Raw genomic sequence first — 22350 nt, 5'->3', positions numbered from 1 at the left:
CTGAAAATGCTATCCACTATAGTATTGATTGCATTAAAATATTCTCTACAGAAAGATGACATATCCAGCTTAGGTCAACCTTCAGTCTTGCTTATGCATTTATAAAAAAATGTATATATTTTTTTTAATGACCCCATTCCAATAGATCACTTGAAAGGCAATTCTGACTGTGGCTCAGCTCTGAATATGGGAGGAAATATTCATATACAAACCAAGGACTTTTCTAGCACTGTATTTAACACAGACCCCATTACGAGAAGCAAATATTTCATGTATATACCATGTTACCATGAAAAATGGTTATGAACTACCAGATCCAAGCTATTTTACAGCTACTAAATCCATGTTCCTACCAAAGCATACTAAAATAATGCCATTAAGCATACAATTTAACATAAATATATTATTTCTGATTATTGGGGCCAGTACAGTTCTTTAATGAATCAGTCATGTCTAGCACTAATAGGATTTTCTTTATATAACTATTAAACAGATCTTACTTCACATACAGTAATACAAATTTATATTAATACATAACTTGCATTATGATTAGCCTAGATTTATGGGCGTTCCACTAATGAAATTCACTTTGTCATTAAGGAACCCTCTTTTCCCTTTATTATACATTTTCCCATTTTATTCAGCTTTAGCTACATAAAACCAATGTCTAATGTCAGAATACAGGCTACAATTAAGGCAGTTTTTAAAAGCTTAAAAATATATTTACACTTTAAATTGGAGTCTAACGCTAGCTTAATAAATGACAAGCTTTCATATAATTTAATAAACTTTCGCCTACCAGAATTACTCTATTTGCCATGGTTCCTGAAGAAAACACAGAAGGAACGGGCAAATAAACAGAAGCACAATACTGGTCAGGTGAAACATCCAATTACCGAGCAGCTCTAGTGATGTACATCTTTCCCAATATAAAAAAAGAAGAATGATTCTATATATTCATTCTGCCTTCTCAAAAAATGATATACCATTTTTTAATTCATCTTTCATAGAAAATGAAGACTTACAATCCCTTCCTTCGAGTCCTGCTCCCAAGCTGAAAGCAAGCTGCTAAGAGCTGTAGTATCAGAGAACATACCACATTCTGTGGAAGAAAGGGGTGAAAATACAGTCCTAAAGAATGTGTGATCTTTCAATTACCTTTAGCTTAACAAAATATAAAACACTGTTCAACTTAAAGCAGTGCTGAATCGGTATTAGTTTCAAAAAGAGTTTATTTTGCTTTTATCTTTAAAATTATCAATAATCATGGTTTTTTAATAACCCTACAAGGAAAAATTATGAACTAGTCTTAACAGGAAAGCATTTTCCTCTTTTGCATGTATATAAGCTGCACTGTGCTAAATAAATAGCTAGAGTCAACAACATTAAAATCCAGGGTTCATTTTAATCTAACAGGAGCAACAGATTATATTAGCATTCTTCTTTTTGGTTAGCTATGCAATATGAGCTTTCGGATTCTTTTTTTCAAAAGGGAAAGTTACCAAAATATTTCATGTATGTATACTCAGAAAAAAAACATCATTCCTAAAAAAAGACTTTCCAGAAAATGAGAATCATTAACCAAGTTTCTAGTAGCCACCTAATAAAGTTACAGTTTCCCAAATAAAGAGCAGGATCTAATTGTTAAATAGAGCATATCAGAATATATATGGAAAAGCAAATCCCCTTTTAAACAGGAAAAATTATTACTCCCACATTTCAAAATGTTTTTAAACACATTCTCCAATTCTACACTTAAGTAATAATACATGGAAGTTCTAAATATGAGTCACAATTATGTCACAGTTCAATTTTATATAAATTGAAATATTAACTAACATTTTAAGGATCTTTTCTTTTATGTAAGAATATCATTTCTTTTTTGCCAGTGTATCATAATGGAGACATTTTATAATATATACAGGACAGAAAATAATTGCTACCGTTATGGAGCTTTTCCAAAAGATTCTTGGCTCCTAAACCTTAAAAAACAAAATATGCATAGCCTTAAACAGTTTACAGTGAATTAAAAGAGACAAATTTCCTAAACATTCATATTGTTAATATTAAGAATAAAATACAAGAAAGCTAAACTTTGTCGGGTGTATGAAAGATTCTTTAATTGACAGTTTAATCTATTCAAATGATTAAGCAGTAGAAGGCAATTTTAATCAGTAATGATGAGTTAGAGATAGTGATTTCCTGGAGTTAATTTGGTTTTCATGTATTAACATACTGAATGAAATATAAAATGTTGAAAAGTCTTATTTCAAATAACAACTGACAGCTTCTGTTAAATTAAGTTGTTCCATTTACTTCAGAATTTCAAAAAAACCTTTAGGAATCTTTGGGTAATATGCATTTAAACAACTGTTTTGATTTCCAATCAGCACAGAGTTTGTGCCATGTAAAACTAGCAAATGCATTATGGCATTAGCTTTCACGAATTACAGTCCACTTTATAGGGTGCATGAACTGTTTATAGTGCATTACATGCAATACTGTATAATACTGATGAAACAAACATGATATACAAAATGAAGAGGAATGCTTATGCACAAACGGTCATGGAGATATGCAGTTACTGCTAAATAAGGCAAAAGGCTACTGATAGAACAGAATCAGGATGATTATTTTGCAAATGAAAGAAGTGCCTTTTCAAACAAGGGGTTTTTCGCCACTATCTCAATTAAGTTACTTTCAAAAGGACTATCATAGCAAAAACGCAACTAAGAATTATACTGGCAAAAATGACAACAAATGGAAGGTAAAATACAGTTAGTTTCATTTTGTTTTACAGTTCAGAAAGATGAAGCATAAAAGACTATATTATGCAAGATAAAGATACAAAGATATTAGCAGCTTAAATATTTGTAAGTGGCAGCTAAAGAGGATCCTAATAATTGAGGAAATATAAATATTTTTAAGAAAAACTTTCAGGGATGAACATATACAAATGCATGTGAATGTTATGAAATGAAAATTATTATAAACAATGATAAGTCCCTGCTGATTATGATTTCGATATCTGCTATTTTGTGGAGTATAAGGATTAGTGCCAGAAGTACAAGCCTTTTCTTCACTCACAGAGAGAATGATCAAGAAAATATTAACCACTAGTTAGTAAAATACACAATCACATTTCAGAAATCCTAAATACACTTTATATGAACATGATGGCAAATTACAATTAGACTTTAGCTTGTAAGTCTGGCAAGAGCAGGATAATTATCAGTTACCAGTATCATTAAGAAAGAAATAATATAAACAGGTAGCATCAGCTAGGAAACTGCTGCCAGTTTTCAATAACGGTGCCAATTAAATTCAACAGGAGGTAGATAAAGATGTTCAAAGACCACATGCAGACTACTAGGGCTGTGCAAACCTTAAACAGATGAGATTTATATACCAAGCAGATTTGTGTCATGGCTACCTCAGACTCTGGAGAGAAATGAATAATCAAAAACACAGAAACTGAGCCCACAGAATCATCCTTAGCCAAAATTTTAATCCTAACAACTGGTATGAACCAGATCCTACCTCTTTCCACTATTCTGATCCTGAATTGACACATTTTCTCCTATTCTTAAGATCAGGGCTGTCAAACTCATGGCCCGGGGCCAGATGCGCCACGTGCTGGCCACGCCCATACCTGGTTTAATAAAGGGGAAAACAGTCCCAATACATCACGTGACACTGCTGTGACAACGCGAGTTTGATGCCCCTGTTTAAGACTCTTATTACTACCGTGTTTCCCCGAAAATAAGGCCCTGTCTTACATTTTTTGGAACCCTGAAATAAGTGCTTGGCCTTATTGCCATGCACTCAAAAGACCGATTGGGCTTATTATCAGGGGATGTCTTATTTTGGGGAAAACAGGGTATGTGTAGATGTGTTGAGTAGTGCTGGAGTACTAGAGTACATAAACATAGTCCTTGAGAGTAGCAAATTCTTCATGAGTTGTCACTATGGAGAAGAATTAGTAAATACCTGGCTGATAGATTTAGCAGCCTAGACCATAAAGGCATATAAAGTAAAATGCATCATTAGAAACAACTTTCATGACCTCCCAGCTGGTTGCTTCATATCCAGAACCTTCAAACTTACTTGGCTTACTTGGACTTCTTGACTTAGTCTGAAATGCAATCATGCTTTTCACCTAATCTCTTAAAGCACAGCATATTATTTCTGCACTTGCTTTACATAAAAGACTGGAATAATCTTTTTCCTGCAGTGTTTCTGGGAACTTATTTGCACGCTCAGTCTTGGTCGGTTCAATTCCTCTCTCTCTCCCCACACAGAATTCTGATTTATGAGAATCTTTATTTAATCCTCTATATAATCTTCAAATGAACATCAGCATAATACTGTGTCCCACTTGATCCCTGTTCCTTGCATAACAGCAGAATTGCATATTAACGGAAACAGACAAGATTTTTTGATTTTAAGGATACTATCAATGCCAGCACTGTATTCCCTCCCAATAGAAGTCAGTTTTGGGTAGCAAACATTCTCCTGGACAATACTGGGAAAAAACTCTTCCTTTTCTAATGGGAACTGTCTTTGTAAATTTTAAACAAATTTAGTGCTACTATTTATAGATTTACTGTTTTACTGTTTTTATTTGGTTTTTTTTAATTATTATAAGCCACCTAGAGTTGCCCAGGCAAGCTAGGAGGCATATAAGTTTAATTAATTAATTAATTAAAAAACTGGGTAAGAATTAAAATGTCTTGTCCAAATGCAATAAATTCCATTTTAATAGACTCATCGGAGGAAAGGGGTATTCCAAACTTTCAGCAGGCAAACAGCAGGAGTACAAATGGCACTACTACAATGAAATTTGGTTCACTAAAATCTATTTTTCAAGAACTTTAAAAAAAAAAGTTTTACTGTAAACAGCAAATTTGAATATATAAGTACAAGTATAAACTCTATGAAAATACTTCTGACATATGCTATCTGTTTCAGAAATCATTTTATTCTTCAAAATGAAAGTATAACATTAAATCATATTAATATTCAGCAATACAGAATCAGATTTACTCTCTCATTGTCCAACTTAATAATGGCCTGTGTTCAAAATTGTTATACTAATTCATATCAAGCTCCAAACTAAAATTTATGTATAATGTACTGTATATTGAAGTCCAATTATATTGGCTGTTTTAAAGTAAAATTAGTCACTTATTAAAGAGAAATATTATGTAACTATTCATAATAATTTTAAAGGTTATGTAATTCTTTTTTGCAAAATTATACATTTTCTCCCAATAATTTTTGAATTGACATATAGTACAGCCAAACTAAATGTTCTATATAACTTAATCCTGATAAGTAGACATTCCATAGAGCATAATAGCATCCAGTTTCTCCTGTTGACAAAATGAATTCAGCATTCAAGACCAACCACTGTGCTTATGTCTCATATCTTTATTTATGTGATTCCCTCTAATTGGCACATAACACAAGCGCAACTATCTCCAATGATCTACTTTAAAATGGTTGAACAAGAACTCATTTGTTGATCATTCAAAGTTATGACCAAACACAGGCGATTTGTAGTTGCGGCCATCATAGCAGCCTCATGGTCATGTGATTGTGATTATGATTGCACTATTGCACAGTTACATGATCACCATTTGAAATCTTCATTGCCAGCTTCTGACAAGCAGTGTCAATGGGAAAGCTGGCAGGAGCTTTCAAAAAACAATTGCATGACCATGGGACACTGTGACCTTCACTGTTAAGCTTCACCTAACAAGGGCAACTAGAAGTGCCACAAATGCCATCGTAAATCATGTGATGTTGTGCTTTACAACTGCATCATTAGTCAACAGTTGCCAGTCCCACTTACTATTATTAAACTAAAACTATCTGTATTACCAAGATCATCACTGCAACTGTCAACATAGCATACAGCAAGTGTGTGTGATCAAGATCTCTGTTTGTATCATGGTAGCTACAGCTGAAGCATATATGTGATGTATATCTTATTAATTTCTGGCACCAAAGAAACTTACCGTATTTTTTGGAGTATAAGACGCACCTTTCTCCCCCCCCCCCCAAAAGGGGTTGAAAATTTAGGTGCATCTTATACAAGATGGCTCTTGCTTTGGGGAAACATTATACAGTATTTGATGTTTAAAATTGAAAACCACAACAATTATAAATACCTTTGAAGATTTCAAGTTCTTTCCTGGAAAAAAAAAACCATAACGTATGTCAGAGATTGAACACAAATTAGTTTTATTTGCAGATAACATACTTTTATTTCCAAACCCATACTACTGTTCCAGCATAGATGCAAAACATGGATGCCATTAGCAAAACAGCAGGATCATCTATTAACTGGTTGAAATTAATAGTCCTTAAATGGATGGGTAACCAAATTCTCACCTATCGGCATCAAAAGGACTATTAATTCCATGTTTGCATCAAATCCATTCAATACTTAGATGTGTATATACCAAAGAATATAACTCATCCAGTTGCAGAATAGCTAATTAATATGACTCTTTAGTCAGGTTAATGCAACTGAAAGATCAAAAATATGTTATCAATTCTCGAAATCATTTATCTGAAGTCAAAAGATAGCAACAAAGGTGAAAAGTCCCACAGTGAATCCAGACTGTGTAATAACTATCTGAAAATAAGAAATATAGATTTTTTATTTTATTTTATTTTGATTTATATGCCGCCCTTCTCCGGAGTCTCAGGGCGGCTTACAATGCGTTAAGCAATAGCCTTCATACTTTTGTATATTTTATACAAAGTCAGCTTATTGCCCCCACAAACCGGGTCCTCATTTTACCTACCTTAGAAAGGATGGAAGGCTGAGTCAACCTTGAGCCTGGTGAGAATTGAACTCACAGTAATTGCAGGCAGCTGGAAGCTAAATACTATCTTTAACAATAGCATTAGTCTGCTGCACCACTCAGGCTCAGATGAGTTGGAACTCTTTTGTGACTATATTATCACTAGATAATGACTATTTCTGTGGTTATTGAATGATAGTATAAGCTTTAACTTTCTCTCTTTCTACTGTTTTAGGGTTTTGTAATTATTTGTTTTATTTCTGGGAATAGGTGACTCGCTTCCCTTTAAAAAACTTAAAATGATTTACACTGAGATTTATTTTTTTTAATAATAATGCTGGCCATATTTTAAAAAATATTCTTTTAGTTAGAAGCAAGCATATGCTTTTATTTTTATTTTTAAAATGTTCTGAAAAAAGCAATTAAGAAAAAAAATCATTAACAGAAGTTTACAAAAAGAATTTTCTAATGTTCAAATACACATTGCTTTTCACAATTCATGTATGGATAAAAGAACTACCCTAATTCATTTGGAAAAATACATTAAATTTCAATATATATTCATAGATAGGAATTGTGCCATGCAACGACACACAAAGAATGTTTGTTTCACTTGGTCTATTATACTTTCATAATAAATAAAGCATTCTCTCACACACAAAAATTCAAACCTTACAAAAATATATCCTAAAAAGTTGGCCTTTTTATAAACTACTCTCTATACTAGAAATATACATAGGTACTGTATATGTTCTTAGTATAATAACAGAATAGTTTTCCACTTGAGACAAACAGACATTGATCATGGAATTTACTCGAAACCATAGAGAATATCAAGAGGTATATTCAGAAATAAAAAGTAATTTAGTCTTTAATACATTTAGCTAAGCTGTGGGAGATATCCAGGAGGCCAAATCGAACAAGCAGGCAGAAATGTGTTAATGAATCAAAAAAGGCAGCACCAATTTCATCATTAATAAATTTCATTAATTACTTAATTAGTAACTAGTTTCAGCTTAATTTCATCAGCATTGAGGTGACTTTGAAAGTTATAGGTTCAATTACCCAAAAGAATAAAAAACAGAAATAAAATAAAAAGAATGAAGAATCGCAAAGGCTTGCAACACAGAAGAGAAAAGCAGAGAAGTGTTCAGTAACAGAGACACTAATTTAACAAAATGAGAAAATGGAGAGAAATAAGAACAGCCATGAAAATGTGACTCAACAATCAATCTTACTGAAGGTTGAAAGTATATTGAAAAGGATCTAGCTACAAAGGATATTTGGATATTGACAACAAAAATGCTGAGGGAATGTATTAGTGGATTGCAAAAAAAGTCGCTTGCAATTTATTTTCCTATATTCTGCATAGGCATGATTCGATCCATGGCCCTTGTAAACTGCTCATTCTAGGCCATGATGAGGACCTCTGCTGAATTGTATAGCGGACTTTGAGAAAAATCCCAAGCTCCCTCTGAATCTGCAGTGAGTCTATCAGGTACTTGGGGCAGGATGACTGAAAAGATTAATAACTATCTGCTGGGGGAGAGCAACAGCGCTGGAGAATTCTAGGCCAAGAGTGAGTGGGCAATCCATACCAAGGCACTAATGTTAATGTTCCTGAAATTTAAATAATTCATCACTGCCCGGAAGCAAATACCAGATATAATGTGTTAGTAGGGCTATGAATAAGTTGGGACATTGTCCATGGCTCCTATGCTATCTTTGACAAGGGACCCAGAGAAGGCTACCTGGAGTCTCTCAAAATCATAAGCCTGGGAACTCTCCCAGACAGAGATGCTGCTAAACTGTAAGGAAGAAGGCAACCGAGCAGCAATCCCTACTGATCCTTATGGCCCAACCTCACAAAAAGGGGTTTCACATCCAACGACGTCTGCAACAGGGCGTCTCATGGCTACCAAGACAACAGCCACTACACCTGCCCTGGAATCACAGTTCCATTCATGAATCCCCGGAGGACACAATATATGGGAACTATATATGGTATTATACATATATATATATGGTATTATAAGTGAGCATCTAATGATGCAATTAATTCAGCTCGAGCTCGTATTCCAATTCCTCATAGAAATAAAGAAAAAAGAAGGGGAAAAAAGGCTGGAAAATTATGTTGTAAACAGAACTTGAAAAATGATGACCATATTGCTCATTAAGTTATATTCTTTCCCCTTTTTCAAAAAGTTAATTCAAATATTGATGAACAACTTACTAAGAAAGGGAGAAAGAGTGGATAATTGGCTTGTACCCAAGGAAACACTACACCGTTAATAATTACACATGACTTAAAGGTTGAATAAATCACATCAATCCAAAATATAGAAACTGGAAGACTCCCAAATCAAAACCTGTCTTAAACCTTCCAAGAAAACATTGCTGCTATGGTAGTTTCTATAAGGAATTACAGCAAGAACATTTGTTAAAAATCTAGTACCATCTTCTACTATCAGACGTTTGATGCCCTTGTTCATGTAAGTGTGATGAACAGTATAAAAATTTGATAAATAAATAAATAAAAATAAAATGTATTAAATTTGCTTGACTCTGAGAGCTTTTTATCTTTATAGCCTGCACTGGATGTTCAACAAAACAATTTTTCTATTGTTAGAAAAATAAACTATAATTTACAATCCAAAGTAAAATCTTAATATTGATATTTTCAAAGAAATAGATCTATAATTAAAACACTAGGTTTGTCCATTTTGGGAATAATTATGATATATGTCACAATAAAACTAAAGAGTAGGGATTTATTTGAAAGAAAAATAACTTTCAGTAACTTTTGACAAAAATAATTTTTCAATAAAATAACAAAATTAACTTTTCAATAAAATAGAAAAAAAATCCCAATATTGTTTTTATAGAAACCTACTGGAAAATCACCAGGGCCAGAAATCTTCCATAATTTTAAAAGATTTAATTATGATAATTTCTTGAAATAAAAGAAAAGTAAAATTAGTTTCCTAGCTTTGGGCTAACCGTGGTAACCTTGGTTGCTGTAAGAAAGGACGTATTTCATATTTTACTAATAAAAAACTTAACTGTTGTGGTTTGCTTTACTTCATTACAGATATTTCTTTGTCAAATTGTTCTCAAAGTGCAAAACGAATGAGCAATTTTTTAAAAAACCTCTTATACATAAGCTCTCTGAATGATTAGTGATACCAGAGGCAGGCTTCTAGTTTGCTCTTCAGAGTAGGGTAACTAGCAGTCAAAGCCAATGATTCTTGGCAATTCTGCCTTCATTGGGGAATCCTCAGTGCTTTCTGATTGGTTGTGCACTGATGATGTTGCCTAGTTTGGTAATGAAACGTCTGTCAGAAAACAACCAAGCTCAGAGAGCACCAAGAGCACCACAATTTAGTTCTGAGCTACAAATATTATTTTCTTTCAATATCCAATGAATAAGCTAAACTTCACTTTTGGGAAGCAGGATATGTCACCTATCAATGATTCTTGACTGTATCACATGGTCAGGGATTAATATAATATTAATATATCCAAGGAAAACTAGGTCATGTATTATTTTGTAATGAACCAACTGAGCTAATAAAAATCCCTTGCTCTTTTTAATACAGGTAGCCCAAGACTTATGACCGCAATTGAGATCAAAATTTATGTTGATAAGAGAGACATTTGTTAAGTGAGTTTTGCCCCATTTTATGACCTTTCTTGCCACCATTGTTAGATGAATCACTGCAACTATTAAGTTTATAGCACAGTTAACTGAAATTGGCTTCCCCACTGACTTTGTTTATCAAAGATGCAAAAGGTGACACTGGGACACTGCAACCATCAGAAATATGAACCAGTTGCCAGGCATCCGAATTTTGATCATGTGACCATGGGAATGCTGCAATGGTTGTATGTGTGAAAAACTTCATAAATCACTTTTTTGAGTGCTGTTGTAACTTTGAATGGTCACTAAACATATGGCTGTAAATCAAAGACTACCTGTACTCTTTCTTTAATATTCTTATCTGATAAATATTTCAACTTTGTCAGGCCTCTGATTCATCTAATTTATATCCAAATGTTCTTGAAGATACCTATTAAAAATCAAAACTCTAGTTTCAATTGGCCTTCTAATTAAATGATCATAGATTCCCTTGTGAGCAATTGTTTCAAGTTTATTCCTAACAGCTATTCATCTTACAATTATTTGCCAACAGGAAGTGAGATACTCTGATTTTCTTGAGAAAAGAGACAACTTGAACAACAAATTTAGCATTTCAGGTCATCCAAAAATAGCTGGTCTCTGCTATTGCAATAGGATTTTTTTCCTCTCTACTAAGAAACTATAAAAATGTGACAAATCAGAAGACCACGATGAATAAAGGATGGAGTCCTTAAACCAAAACATTTTTTTTCTAATGTCTACATAGTAAAAGTTGAAACACATTCATTCAGCAGCCAGCTACTCCTACTCTAAGCAGGAGGTATTTTAATAATTTTCCACGAAGTATGCTACATGTATGAAAGTATTTCCAATCCTTAAGATAAAGTTACCGTATTTTTTAGAGTATAAGACACACTTTTTTCCCCTCCTAAGAGGCTGAAAATTTGGGTGCGTCTTATACTCCAAATGTAGCTTTTTCAAAGCTTTTTTCCAGCCCTAACCAGGCGCTAGCGAGTGAAGCGATCTACCTCCGACTCCCAGCTATGCTTTAGAAGCTTTTTCAGTGAAGTGATCTTCCCTGCTTTGCCTGCTCCCTCTGACTCTCAGCTGTGAAGCTTTTTTTCAGCCCTAACAAGCCGCTAGCCAGTGAAGCGCTTTGCCTGCCTCAGCTGTGGTTTTTTTTTTCAGCCCTAACGAGGCGCTAGCGAGTAAAATGATCTCCGTGCTTTACCTTTTCTCATTGCTTCTCTCTCCAAAGATCAGTTGCGCTTTAGCAGCTGTTTTTTATCCCCAAGCAGGAGATAAAACCCAGCAAACTAATGTGCTGAAGCTGACCAGACTAAGAACACTAGCCAGATGAATACCAGATAGGCAGAATTCCCCCCCCCCATTTTCCTCCCCAAAAACTAAGGTGTGTCTTATACTCCAAAAAATATGATAGTTTAATATGTTTGCTTACACATAAGATTGAAAGGATTCTGTGAGTAAATCAAATATATTCAAGCCTACCTTTTTGTCTTCTTGTAATTTTCACGCTGTAATATTTGCATATGCTTGTATCTTTGCAATTCGCACTGTCCACAAAGATCTTCAAGATGCAATAAATGATGCTCCATTTCTTTAAAATGTGCTTCCAATTGGACTTTGTTAATGAAACATTCAAACAAGGTATGTAAGTATCACCTCTCAAATAGATCATGATCACTTTTGATATAATTTCAGGCTAAACAACCTCATGCATTATATCCTTTCCATTTCACAGACACCATGATAATGCACCTTGATACAGCAAATGACATATTAAAGGGAAAGAGGAAGTGTCATAAGACACCTGCTTTCCTTTCAATCTTAACTTATCTTCCCATCAGAGAATTTGGAGAAGACTAATCGAGACAGTTGGTTACAAAAGAGCCATGGTGGCACAGTGGTTAGAATGCAGTACTACAGACTACTTCTGCTGACTGCCGGCTGCCTGCAATTTGGCAGATCGAATCTCACCAGGCTCAAGATTGACTCAGCCTTCCATCCTTCCGAGGTTGGTAAAATGAGGACCCAGACTGTTGTTGGGGGCAACCGCTTAGAGAGGGCTGTAAAGCAATGTGAAGCTGTATAGAAGTCTAAGTGCTATTGCTATAATACACAATGTTTTTCAAGGGTTTTCTAGAATAATTATTCAAGAAATGAAGCTCCTGAGCAATCAACTACTTATTTCTCCCCAAATCAAAAATAATTCAGTTTATTTCTCAAACTAATCCAAAACTGAAAATATCAATTTGGTACCTCTAAGCCATAAAAAGCACTGCAATCATGGTAATTCTCTGAAGAATTACATCTGCTAATGATTACAATGCTTTCTGCACCTGTAATACTGCATAAGAACACCAGAAAATGGAAAGCCAGCCTTTCGTTCCCCTTCATCACTGTGCTCAATATTCTGCATTATAGTGAAAGGTAAGATGGCAAACTCAGAATTCATTTTCTGTCTCAAAAATAAATTCAGAATTTTGACTTATAAAGTTCAGCTCTTTTTTCAAGGGCAAGCTTTCACAAATTCCTTTAGTTTACTTTCACAACCTTAACAGAGACCTTTAGAATGTTTTTAAAATACAAATTAATATAAGAAAATCATCATCCATGAAAAAAATTACAAATGAGCCCCCATTTACTAATTTTGGTGAATTTTGATGCAGCAGGCATCAAAACGCTGGTGTCTTACGCAAAGTCATTTGTAGATGACAAAAGAGGGCACCATGTCTTTTCTGTTGTCAGTGCTGGAGATCAGGCATTTTCTTTTGTGGCTTTCAATTGGGTGCATTATCGTATTAGCAAAAATTGACTTTACAAACAGTCTATCGCTTCCTCCTTCATCTGTTTGAAATTACAAGCATTATAGCTTTCCACCATCCAGCCACATTTTTCTGGATTTCATCTTTCTTTTCTGTTTACTGTTTTTATAACATCATTTGCAAGTCTATACTCCAATTTATATTCATTTGAGCTGTCCTGCTAATGATATTGCCTAGCTGTTCTGTTCTCAACAAAAAGGATTAGCACCAATAATAAAAAAAGCTAAACTCAAGCCAACAATTTGAAAAAAACTAGTCCTTGAGGACCCCCTGCTGAGTACTTTTAAAAATACACCTAAGTTACACAGAATTATTTGCTTATAACAGGATTTTTCAAAGTCGGCAATATTGTACCCTCCTAAAATAACATGTCCCCTCCTGTGAATATAATGATTTAATTGGGGTTTGGATTCAGTCAAAATAAATGTACCTCTCATTTTTAACAAGTAGCAATGATGCAATGATATCTTCTTTTTAATGATCTGAGTATTTATAGAGTATCTAACTCTATAAATAAGAAACAAACTGAATGCATACATACCCAGGCTAGCTGTTGTAGATTCCAAGCCTGCCAGAAATACTGGAATTTGTTGGAGCTGGTCTTGAAGGTCCAAGAGACCACTTCTCTTTTTCTCCCAATAGGCAGAAAGCATTACAACTTCACTATCCACCAGCTGAAATTATTAAAGTCAAGAATATAATTATAGATAGCAAATTTCTTGTTTAGTTTTCAAGCTAAAGCCTTAAGTGATTTCGAAAGCTGCAGAATTACATTCCCACTTAGCTGCAAGTAAAATAATTCAGAGCAATTAATTCTATGTCCTCATAGTTTTCAATTAAATTCAATATATTTCAGCTTAGTACAAAACTGATTTCAAAAAGAATGTCCTTTTTGCAACTATTTTAAGTCTGTGAAAAATGTATAAATATATGACTAATTATTTGTCCTGCTAAATTTTCAAGTTTATACATTCTTTTGCCAAATCTTGTCTTACATACAGTACTTTCTTCAAACATCTAAGATGCCATTAACACAAGGAGAGTCAAAGCTAAGGAACTGGAGCAAATAAATCTACTATGTATAAATAATAGCAGTTTCATATATCTCAGTAAGTATAATGGGGTTTCCTGAGTTTTAGCACTGCATGCTATGCCTTATTCAACAAATCACTGAGATAGTTAAAAGAACAGAGCCCTAAATCTAATGTTAGTCTGGATTGAATTCAGCACAGTGAATCAAAATAAACAATACAAAACAATATGTAACTGTCAATTCAGTTTAGATTTTTAACTAATCCAGTGCCTCTAAATTAATTCAGAAAACAAACTATTTCAAAATCCAGACAAGTTTTATAAAAACATCAGATTTAACATTTTACTCTGGAAAATGAGTCAAATCATTTAAAAAACTATTTGAATTTCTGAATCAATATTGCATTTTCTACAAGACTAATAAGTATAATTTGCTATATATGTTTATGTGAACACGGTTGGTGTCTTTAGTTTAATATCTAATTCAAATAAAATCATGAGGTATCAAATGTACTGTAATCAATGTTATATTGAATTGCATTGAGAGGAAAAGATAATAGATTTTGGTGGTTCAAGACCTCAGATGTATTCCTAAAGTATTCTGAATAGTGATGCTGATAGATAAGACTGTACTTTAAAAATTCAAATAATTTCCATAATCCAAAATATTCTGTACACACACGTTTGTTTGTTTGTTTGTTTGTGTGTGCGTGTATACATTTTTAACACAATTACAATACATGATACATGTGATTACCTTTATAGAATGTTTAGAAACTATGTCTTCATGATTACAAATGGAGAATGACTAAACAGAGTACTGGTAGTCCTCAACTTATGACCACAATTGGGACCAGAATTTCTGTCGCTAAACAAGGCAGTTGTTAAGTCACGTTCGATTTTACAATATTTTTCACCATGGCTATGCTAATTACTGCAGATACTAAGTGAATCATGTGGTCATTAAGCAAAACCAGCTCCCCCACCCCCACCCCCATTGACTTTGCTTGTGGAAGCTGGCTGGGAAAGGCACAAATAGTAATTACATGACCCCAGGACACTGCAAATGTCATATATATATATGCCAATTGCCAATGGCCAAATTTTGATCGTATGACTCTGGGGATTCTGCGATGGTTGTAAGTCACTTTTTTCAGTGTGGTTATAACTTCTAACTAAACTTCTAACTAAATGAATGGTTTTAAGTCAAGGACTACCAGTATTTGATAATTTACATTTGTATTGCAAAACTTTTAGCTTAGTTATTTTCAAAGATTCCAGTGCAGCTTTCCTGATGTGTGTTCAGAACTCAGAAGGATCATAAACAACCATGTACTTTATGCAAAGGTATCATTTTGTGATACAAATACTGTACTTATTGTATAATAACTGGCTTTAAATCTGCATGTCATCAATTTGCATTATACCTGAGATACTAATAAGTTGCCACATATATTTTAACACTACAGAGCCTCTAAAACTGCTATGCAAGGTTCCTGCAAGCACAATATAGAGAATATTCATTTAAATAACAGCTATGTTTAATTCATAAATACTAAACACTGAAATAGCAGTACTCATTTTTAATTAAACTTTTCCATATTATGTGTATATATCACCTCTCCAGTTTTTGCACACTCTTTTGCTCCTTTGTGAAGTGCTGCCCAGGAATCTTCATACCTTCCCAAAAGGAAACAGAAATAGCATTAATATTTATACTTAAACACAAACATATCAAATGTTGCTGATCTGACGTTCTTATTTTTTATTATACATAATCTACGGATATTGTTACAGCTTGGCTTTATTTTTATAAAAACACTACAACATTACAGAACCTTTTTTAGATTAGCATGTTTCAGAATTTTAAAGTAAGATCAGCAAAAAGATCAGCAAAAGTCAACATCACATATTTTAAATGAAAGTTGAGCTTCTCCTGTGGTCACTTACCCAGCATAAATAAATAATAAACCTACAGATTTGGAAAACTCTAAATATAGGTCATGTAAATAGTTTTAAACAACCAATTTACACTTCCACAAATAAAATAAAAATGGGAAAAAGTAGAAAATAAGCTTTCTTTAAAAAGGGATAAATTTTCCTTAAAACCAACAATAAGTGTTTTTAAAACTGAAAATTAGTAACCTTATCTAAGTACTGTTTTCTGTATTACCAATATGAAATTTGTGGTTACATTATTCATGGAGCTAAATTTAGATTATAATCATCACCCATTTGGGATGTAAATTCAATGGGATTTAACTCAAAAATATGAATAGGATTGTGATAAAAGAGTGCAATTACATATCATTTCTTGGAGACAAGTCACATATATTCAATTTACAAACAAATTAGTGCACAGTTAGTCTAACAATCAGTTGATTCAAGTATACAGTTGTCTTTTTAATTTTGAAATTCCCAGGAACTGCACAAAAGCTAAAGTTCTGCATTTCATAAAAACTCTAGTGTGTTTAGTGTATTTTTAGTTATTAACAAGTTAAAGTCATTATTATCAGTGAGATTACTGATTTTATACTGTTATTTATTGCTTTTCAATTAATAAAACAATATACAAGTAAGGAAATACCCTACATATATTGTAATTATATCTCTGGCTCCAGAAAAATAAGGAAATCAATAACATTGTCATAAAACAGCAACAGTTTAAAGAAGAAACGTACCTACTCAGCAAAACTAAACCAGCAGAAAATTCTGGTAAACTCTGTGCAGTCCTGTAATAAAAATTATAGGCACATCTTAATGACTTTAAATTTGTTCTTTAGGATCTGGAGGATCAACAAATCGTTTTTTAAAACAAAACATAAAAAAAATCAAAGGATAATTACAACATCAGCAGTGTTCAGCTAACTGGAAATACAATTTTTATTTGTTTGGTTTGGCCTCTAGAAAATTCTAAGCTGTCATATTGGACAACTTTTATTCTTTGCAATGGCATAGTTATGTCTCCTCTTGTGAATATAAACTTCTACAGAGCACAGATACAGGTAGTCCTTGCTCAATGACCACAATTGTGACCGGCAAGTCCATTGCTACGCAATGCAGCCATTAAGTGAGAAATCATGTGACAACACCTTGCAGTTTTACTGCTAGCTTCTAAATTGACTATGCTTGTCATAAGCTGGCTGTAAGTTATGTAACTTGTGATCATGTGATAGCAGGACGCATATACATCCACCAGATGCAAAATGCCTGATGCTGCAATAGTCATAAGTGCAAGGACCAGCCATAGTTACTTTTTCAGCACCATCATGACTTTGAAGTTACTAAACAGGGCAATCATTAAGCAAGGACACCTGTACCAATCTAACTTATGACTATGATTATGGCAGCTCTCTAAAGTGGTACACATACTTTTGGTATAATAATAATGACTGGAACATAAAATGACCGAGCTGAAAGGGACCTTGGAGGTCTTCTAGTCCAACCCCCTGCTTAGGCAGGAAACCCTACACCCCTTCAGACAAATGGTTATCCAATCTGCCCTGAGTCTTTGGAGAGGGGCGGCATATAAATTGAATTAATTAAAATTAAATTAATTAAATTAAATCTCTTCTTTAAAACTTCCAGTGTTGCAGCATTTACAACTTCTGGAGGCAAGTTGTTCCGCTGATTAATTGTTCTAACTGTCAGAAAATTTCTCCTTAGTTCTAGGTTGCTTCTCTCTTTGATTAGTTTCCACCCATTGCTTCTTGTCCTGCCCTCAGGTGCTTTGGAGAATAGCTTGACTCCCTCTTCTTTGTGGCAGCCCCTGAGATATTGGAACACTGCTATCATGTCACCCTAGTCCTTCTTTTCATCAAACTAGACATACCCTATTCCCACAATTGTTCTTTATATAATACGTATTATATAATAGTTTATTATTGTACATGAACATCAAATTTTAAAGCCCTGCGAGCAATATCAAAACAGAAACTGAATATATGTTCTGAATATTTGAACAATTCATACCATGAAATAATTATTAAAGTACAGTTTTCTTAATGAAAACAGATTTTACAAGTATAATGTTAAAATATTTAGCAGTACCTCTGTTTATTTATTTTAGCTTCTCTTGATTTGTCACTGAAGATCTTCAGCCTGGAAAAACATATATTGAGGGAGAAAAAGTTGATTAAGAGTCCCAATTAAAATTTTCAATGTTTAAAATACCAATTTACTGAATGTACCAATCCCTTTGTGTTCCTTCTATCACCTAAAAATAACACTGCAAACCTGTGTCCAGGTACTGCATCAATCCTGATGCTTTCCTGTTGCTATTCCATCTTCTTTCCAAACCTGTATCTTGTTCTGCACATGAAGCAGAAGTCATTCTGAGGTGTTGTGAACAGACTGTGCCACAAATATGTTCTTTTAATCTTCCCCACATCAAGAAAACATCCTCACTGCAATAGAGTATTTTCAGTTTTTTTTTAAAAGGTTACCTTTTGTGGATATTTCTTCACTTTCACTGTTAATTTTCCATTGTTTCTATTAACATACTCTCCACTTCCATTTAGAAACACTTTTCACAAATTTCAAATGTAAACTTTTATCTGAATTTCAATGTTTATATCTAACAGGGATTACAATTTTGAAGCAGACCTTGGTTTGCAGTAGATAACTTCAGTTAAGTAATATAATCTGTACTATTCCAATCTTTTTTTGAAGTTGGATAGCATGTAATATTAAAACTTTCATCTTCAGTTTAGTCACTGAAAAGATACATATGACACTGTAAGATGCCTACCAGATATCAGGAAATGTTACTAAAATACATAAAAATTATAGCAACAATCATAGACTTCTTAAAGTTATATATTTAAAAAGAAAACTGCACAGCTCCACTATGAAAAAAAATGTATTACAGTTTGAAAAATAAGGAAAATAATTTTGCCTAAGACATTTTGGAATAGATCATTCTTTTAAATATAGATTGTTCAATGCAAGTTGTGTTTGGATCACTGTACAGTCTGAAAGTTGAGTAACAACAACTGGACTTATTGTCTTGTTGATTTGAGATGATTTGCTACTCATCCAAGTAGCTTCTTCAGTCTGAACAAGTTGGTTAAGGGAATCTGAGTAGGCAGGGCAATGTTCCAATTCCTCAAATTCTTAGGGTTATTCCTGCACCAACCTCAGGGTTTCTTCCCCAAAATGCATGGCAATATGTCAATAAAGGTTCTCAGTCATCCAGATAAAATTGTTTGAAGGATTAAGTCATGGCAACTAGATTTATTTCCTTGTTGATCTGAGATGTTTCGCTCCTTATCCTAGAAGCTTCTCTTCTTCAGTCTGAAGAAGTCCAGTTATCATGACTCAACTTGCAGACAATTCTACCTGGATGACTAAGAAACCTCATTGACGTATCACAGTACAGTCTGTCTTATTAGGAATCCTTAGGCTAGCATAGTTGGGGCAATGCAGAGCCACTTGCGATTCTAGCCCTCAACATGCTAGATTGTTACCAATATAATCCCCTTCCACTTTTGTTTCTAAAAAGTGGCATGAAGCAACAGTGTAAACAAAGCTGCAGTTGGGAAACAGATTTCATAAGAATCTGTATAACTAAAAATTTTGTTATACTTGCTGGGGGGGTGGCCACTTTTATAAAATCTGACCACAAAGCCACAAGAGCATTGGAAGAAAACAGAACTGTACCAGAGGCTTGCATCTTACATTTACTTAAAACCTATTGATTTTAGCTGGAGCATCCTTTAAAAAGCTACAATTACTTTTAAAACAATCATACATTGCTTTCAGGTACACTGTACTGTACCATACTAATATTTCTCACACTACAATATCTTAAAGCATGTTAAGACTATTAATTAACAAATCAAAATTAAATCAGTAGTTTAAAAAAACAGAAGAAAGAAGTGTTCATTATTATGTAAGCATAATAAGTATTCATTATTATGTCAAAAAAATTAAAATGCATTTTGGAGGGAGTCCACCTCCAAAATTCAGGAGGTGGACTCCTTATGACACTATATTAAGAAGGGAAAGCCTAGAGTACATATGGTTGAACTTAAGTACAGTACAAGTAATCCTCGACTTACAACAGTTTGTTTAGTGACTGTTCAAAGTTACAACGGCACTGAAAAAAGTGACTTACGACCGCTTTTCACACTTACAACTGTTGCACCATCCCCACGGTCATTTGATCGAAATTCAGAATCTTGGCAAATGGCTCATATTTATGACGGTTAAAGTGTCCTGGGGAGGGGTTACGTGATCCCCTTTTGCGACCTTCTGACAAGCAAAGTCAATGGGGAAGCCGGATTCAATTAACAACCGTGTAACTAGCCTAACAACCGCAGGGCTTCACTTAACGACGGTGGCAAGCAAGGTGGTAAAATGGGGCAAAACTCATTTAACTGTCTCGCTTAGCAACATTAACGTTGGGCTCAATTGTGGTCGTAAATCAAGGATTACCTGTTCTGGTCAAGAAAGGTTGCTACTACTACCCTGCATACTCTACGTCTTACAACCCCGTCCCTTTTTATTTACTCAGAGTTAAGTCTCAGGGCATTACAACGGGATTTATCCACGGCGTGCCTACGCCTGCAGCAGAGTTAAGACCATCCCTCTTTTAGCCGATTCCTTTAAATTCAGCCCACCGGGTCCGGAGGGGGCTTATTCGCGCGTAAAAGCGTCAGGTGTTACACCCACCGCCCCTTGGCGTTTGCTTGCCGGAGAGACTGACGCAGTTTGGGGACTTCTTCGGGAATGTGACCCCCTTCCGGGACCAAAAACAAACAGGCTTCGGCGATTCAAGCCTTCCCGGCGCCTCGACTTTCAACCCACCACTTCTATAGCTCCACCGACCGACCGAGCGTCGCCCTCCCCGCGTCTCTCGGGAGCATTATGAGGGGAGCCGCAACCGCCTTTCCCCGCCCGGTCGCCCCCTCACCCGGAGCTCAGATCCTGCTGGACGCTCAGGAGCCGCTCGCGCAAACTCTCCAACATCTCCCGCTCGGGAAAAACGGCGCGCGCGGGCGCCGCCGCCAAATCCCCAAAGCTGACCACCTCAACTCCACTGCGGCACCCAGGAAGCACGGGACGCGGGCGGGCGGGCGGGGGCGCGGCGGGGCGGGACTTCGAAGGAGCATCCAATGAGAACGCCGCTTCGTCGTCGATTGTCCTTCAATGCGCTCCGCTTGTCAACCGAAGGTCCACCCCTCAGGGCTGGCCAATCCCGCCTTGCTGTTCTTTCCCCCCCCTCCCCGCTTCCCTCCCTCCCGCTTCAAAGAATGTAGGGTTTTACGAGCTCAATGCTCCGCCCCCCCCGCCCCCCCCGTTGCTTATTTCCCAACGGTATCCGCCTCTTGCTTTTCTTCTCCATTATAAACAGCCTTCTGTCGCGATTAGTCTGACGCGAAGGGCGCCCTCCATACAGGCGTTTGTTTTTAAAACAGAGCGCTGCTTAATTCGGGTTCCGAGTTTCCGTGGGCGAAAGAGCCTTTCCTGGAAACTCAGCTCGATCTGGCTAAACCAAGTCTTAAATTTGCCAAGTTTGGAGACTTTTGGCTAAAAAAAAAAAAACGCAGTAACAATTGCAATATTTATCTATCCTTCAATGGAGCATTGGCTCTTTCCCCCTCCCAAGAAATCCCCCGCAACCCTAAAAATCAGAGAAAGAAAGGAGCCTCTGATCTCTCTAACTGAGATCTTTCTAATAAAAGAGATCCACCCCCCACCAGATCTGTGGGAAAATCGCGATAGTGGCGTGCGCGGGAAGATGTTCATAATAGTGGCTGTGTGTCCAGTCTACACTGTAAATCTGTGGCCGGCATCAATCACTAGTGTTCCCTTCTCGTGTGCAAAAAGAAACTACGATTTTACTCTAAGAAGTCTAACTATAGGCTACTTGTAATGTTTAGCGATTCTTAAGTAGGCATGACGTTGCAATTTATAGTCAAAGTTTCCCAACCTGTTCAGCATCCATTTGTGTTGTTTGACAGGCATCGCGAACTCGTGGCAGATAAAATCCGAAGGCTTTCAGTTCGAG

At 35.2% G+C, this 22350-nt stretch overlaps 1 protein-coding gene across 1 annotated transcript in view; it reads right to left on the bottom strand.

Moving 5' to 3' along the window:
- DTNBP1 (dystrobrevin binding protein 1) overlaps positions 1-21516 on the bottom strand; it is a 39194-nt gene extending 17678 nt beyond the window's left edge. The window contains exons 1-7 of the mRNA XM_034429210.3: positions 21253-21516; positions 18387-18437; positions 17018-17068; positions 15956-16016; positions 13846-13978; positions 11968-12100; positions 6177-6199 (exon numbers count right to left, since the gene is read on the bottom strand). Of these exons, the coding sequence (XP_034285101.2) occupies positions 6177-6199; positions 11968-12100; positions 13846-13978; positions 15956-16016; positions 17018-17068; positions 18387-18437; positions 21253-21308 (508 nt within the window). The 5' untranslated portion in view covers positions 21309-21516. The remainder of the gene's footprint in view (positions 1-6176; positions 6200-11967; positions 12101-13845; positions 13979-15955; positions 16017-17017; positions 17069-18386; positions 18438-21252) is intronic.
- Between the last annotated feature and the right edge of the window lie 834 nt (positions 21517-22350).

Source organism: Pantherophis guttatus, chromosome 3 (genome assembly GCF_059756535.1).
Source record: "Pantherophis guttatus breed Tessera chromosome 3, ASM5975653v1, whole genome shotgun sequence".
In the NCBI taxonomy this organism is placed as follows: domain Eukaryota; kingdom Metazoa; phylum Chordata; class Lepidosauria; order Squamata; family Colubridae; genus Pantherophis; species Pantherophis guttatus.
Note: the sequence above shows the minus strand (reverse complement) of the source record. Positions and strands in the feature narration are given on the sequence as shown.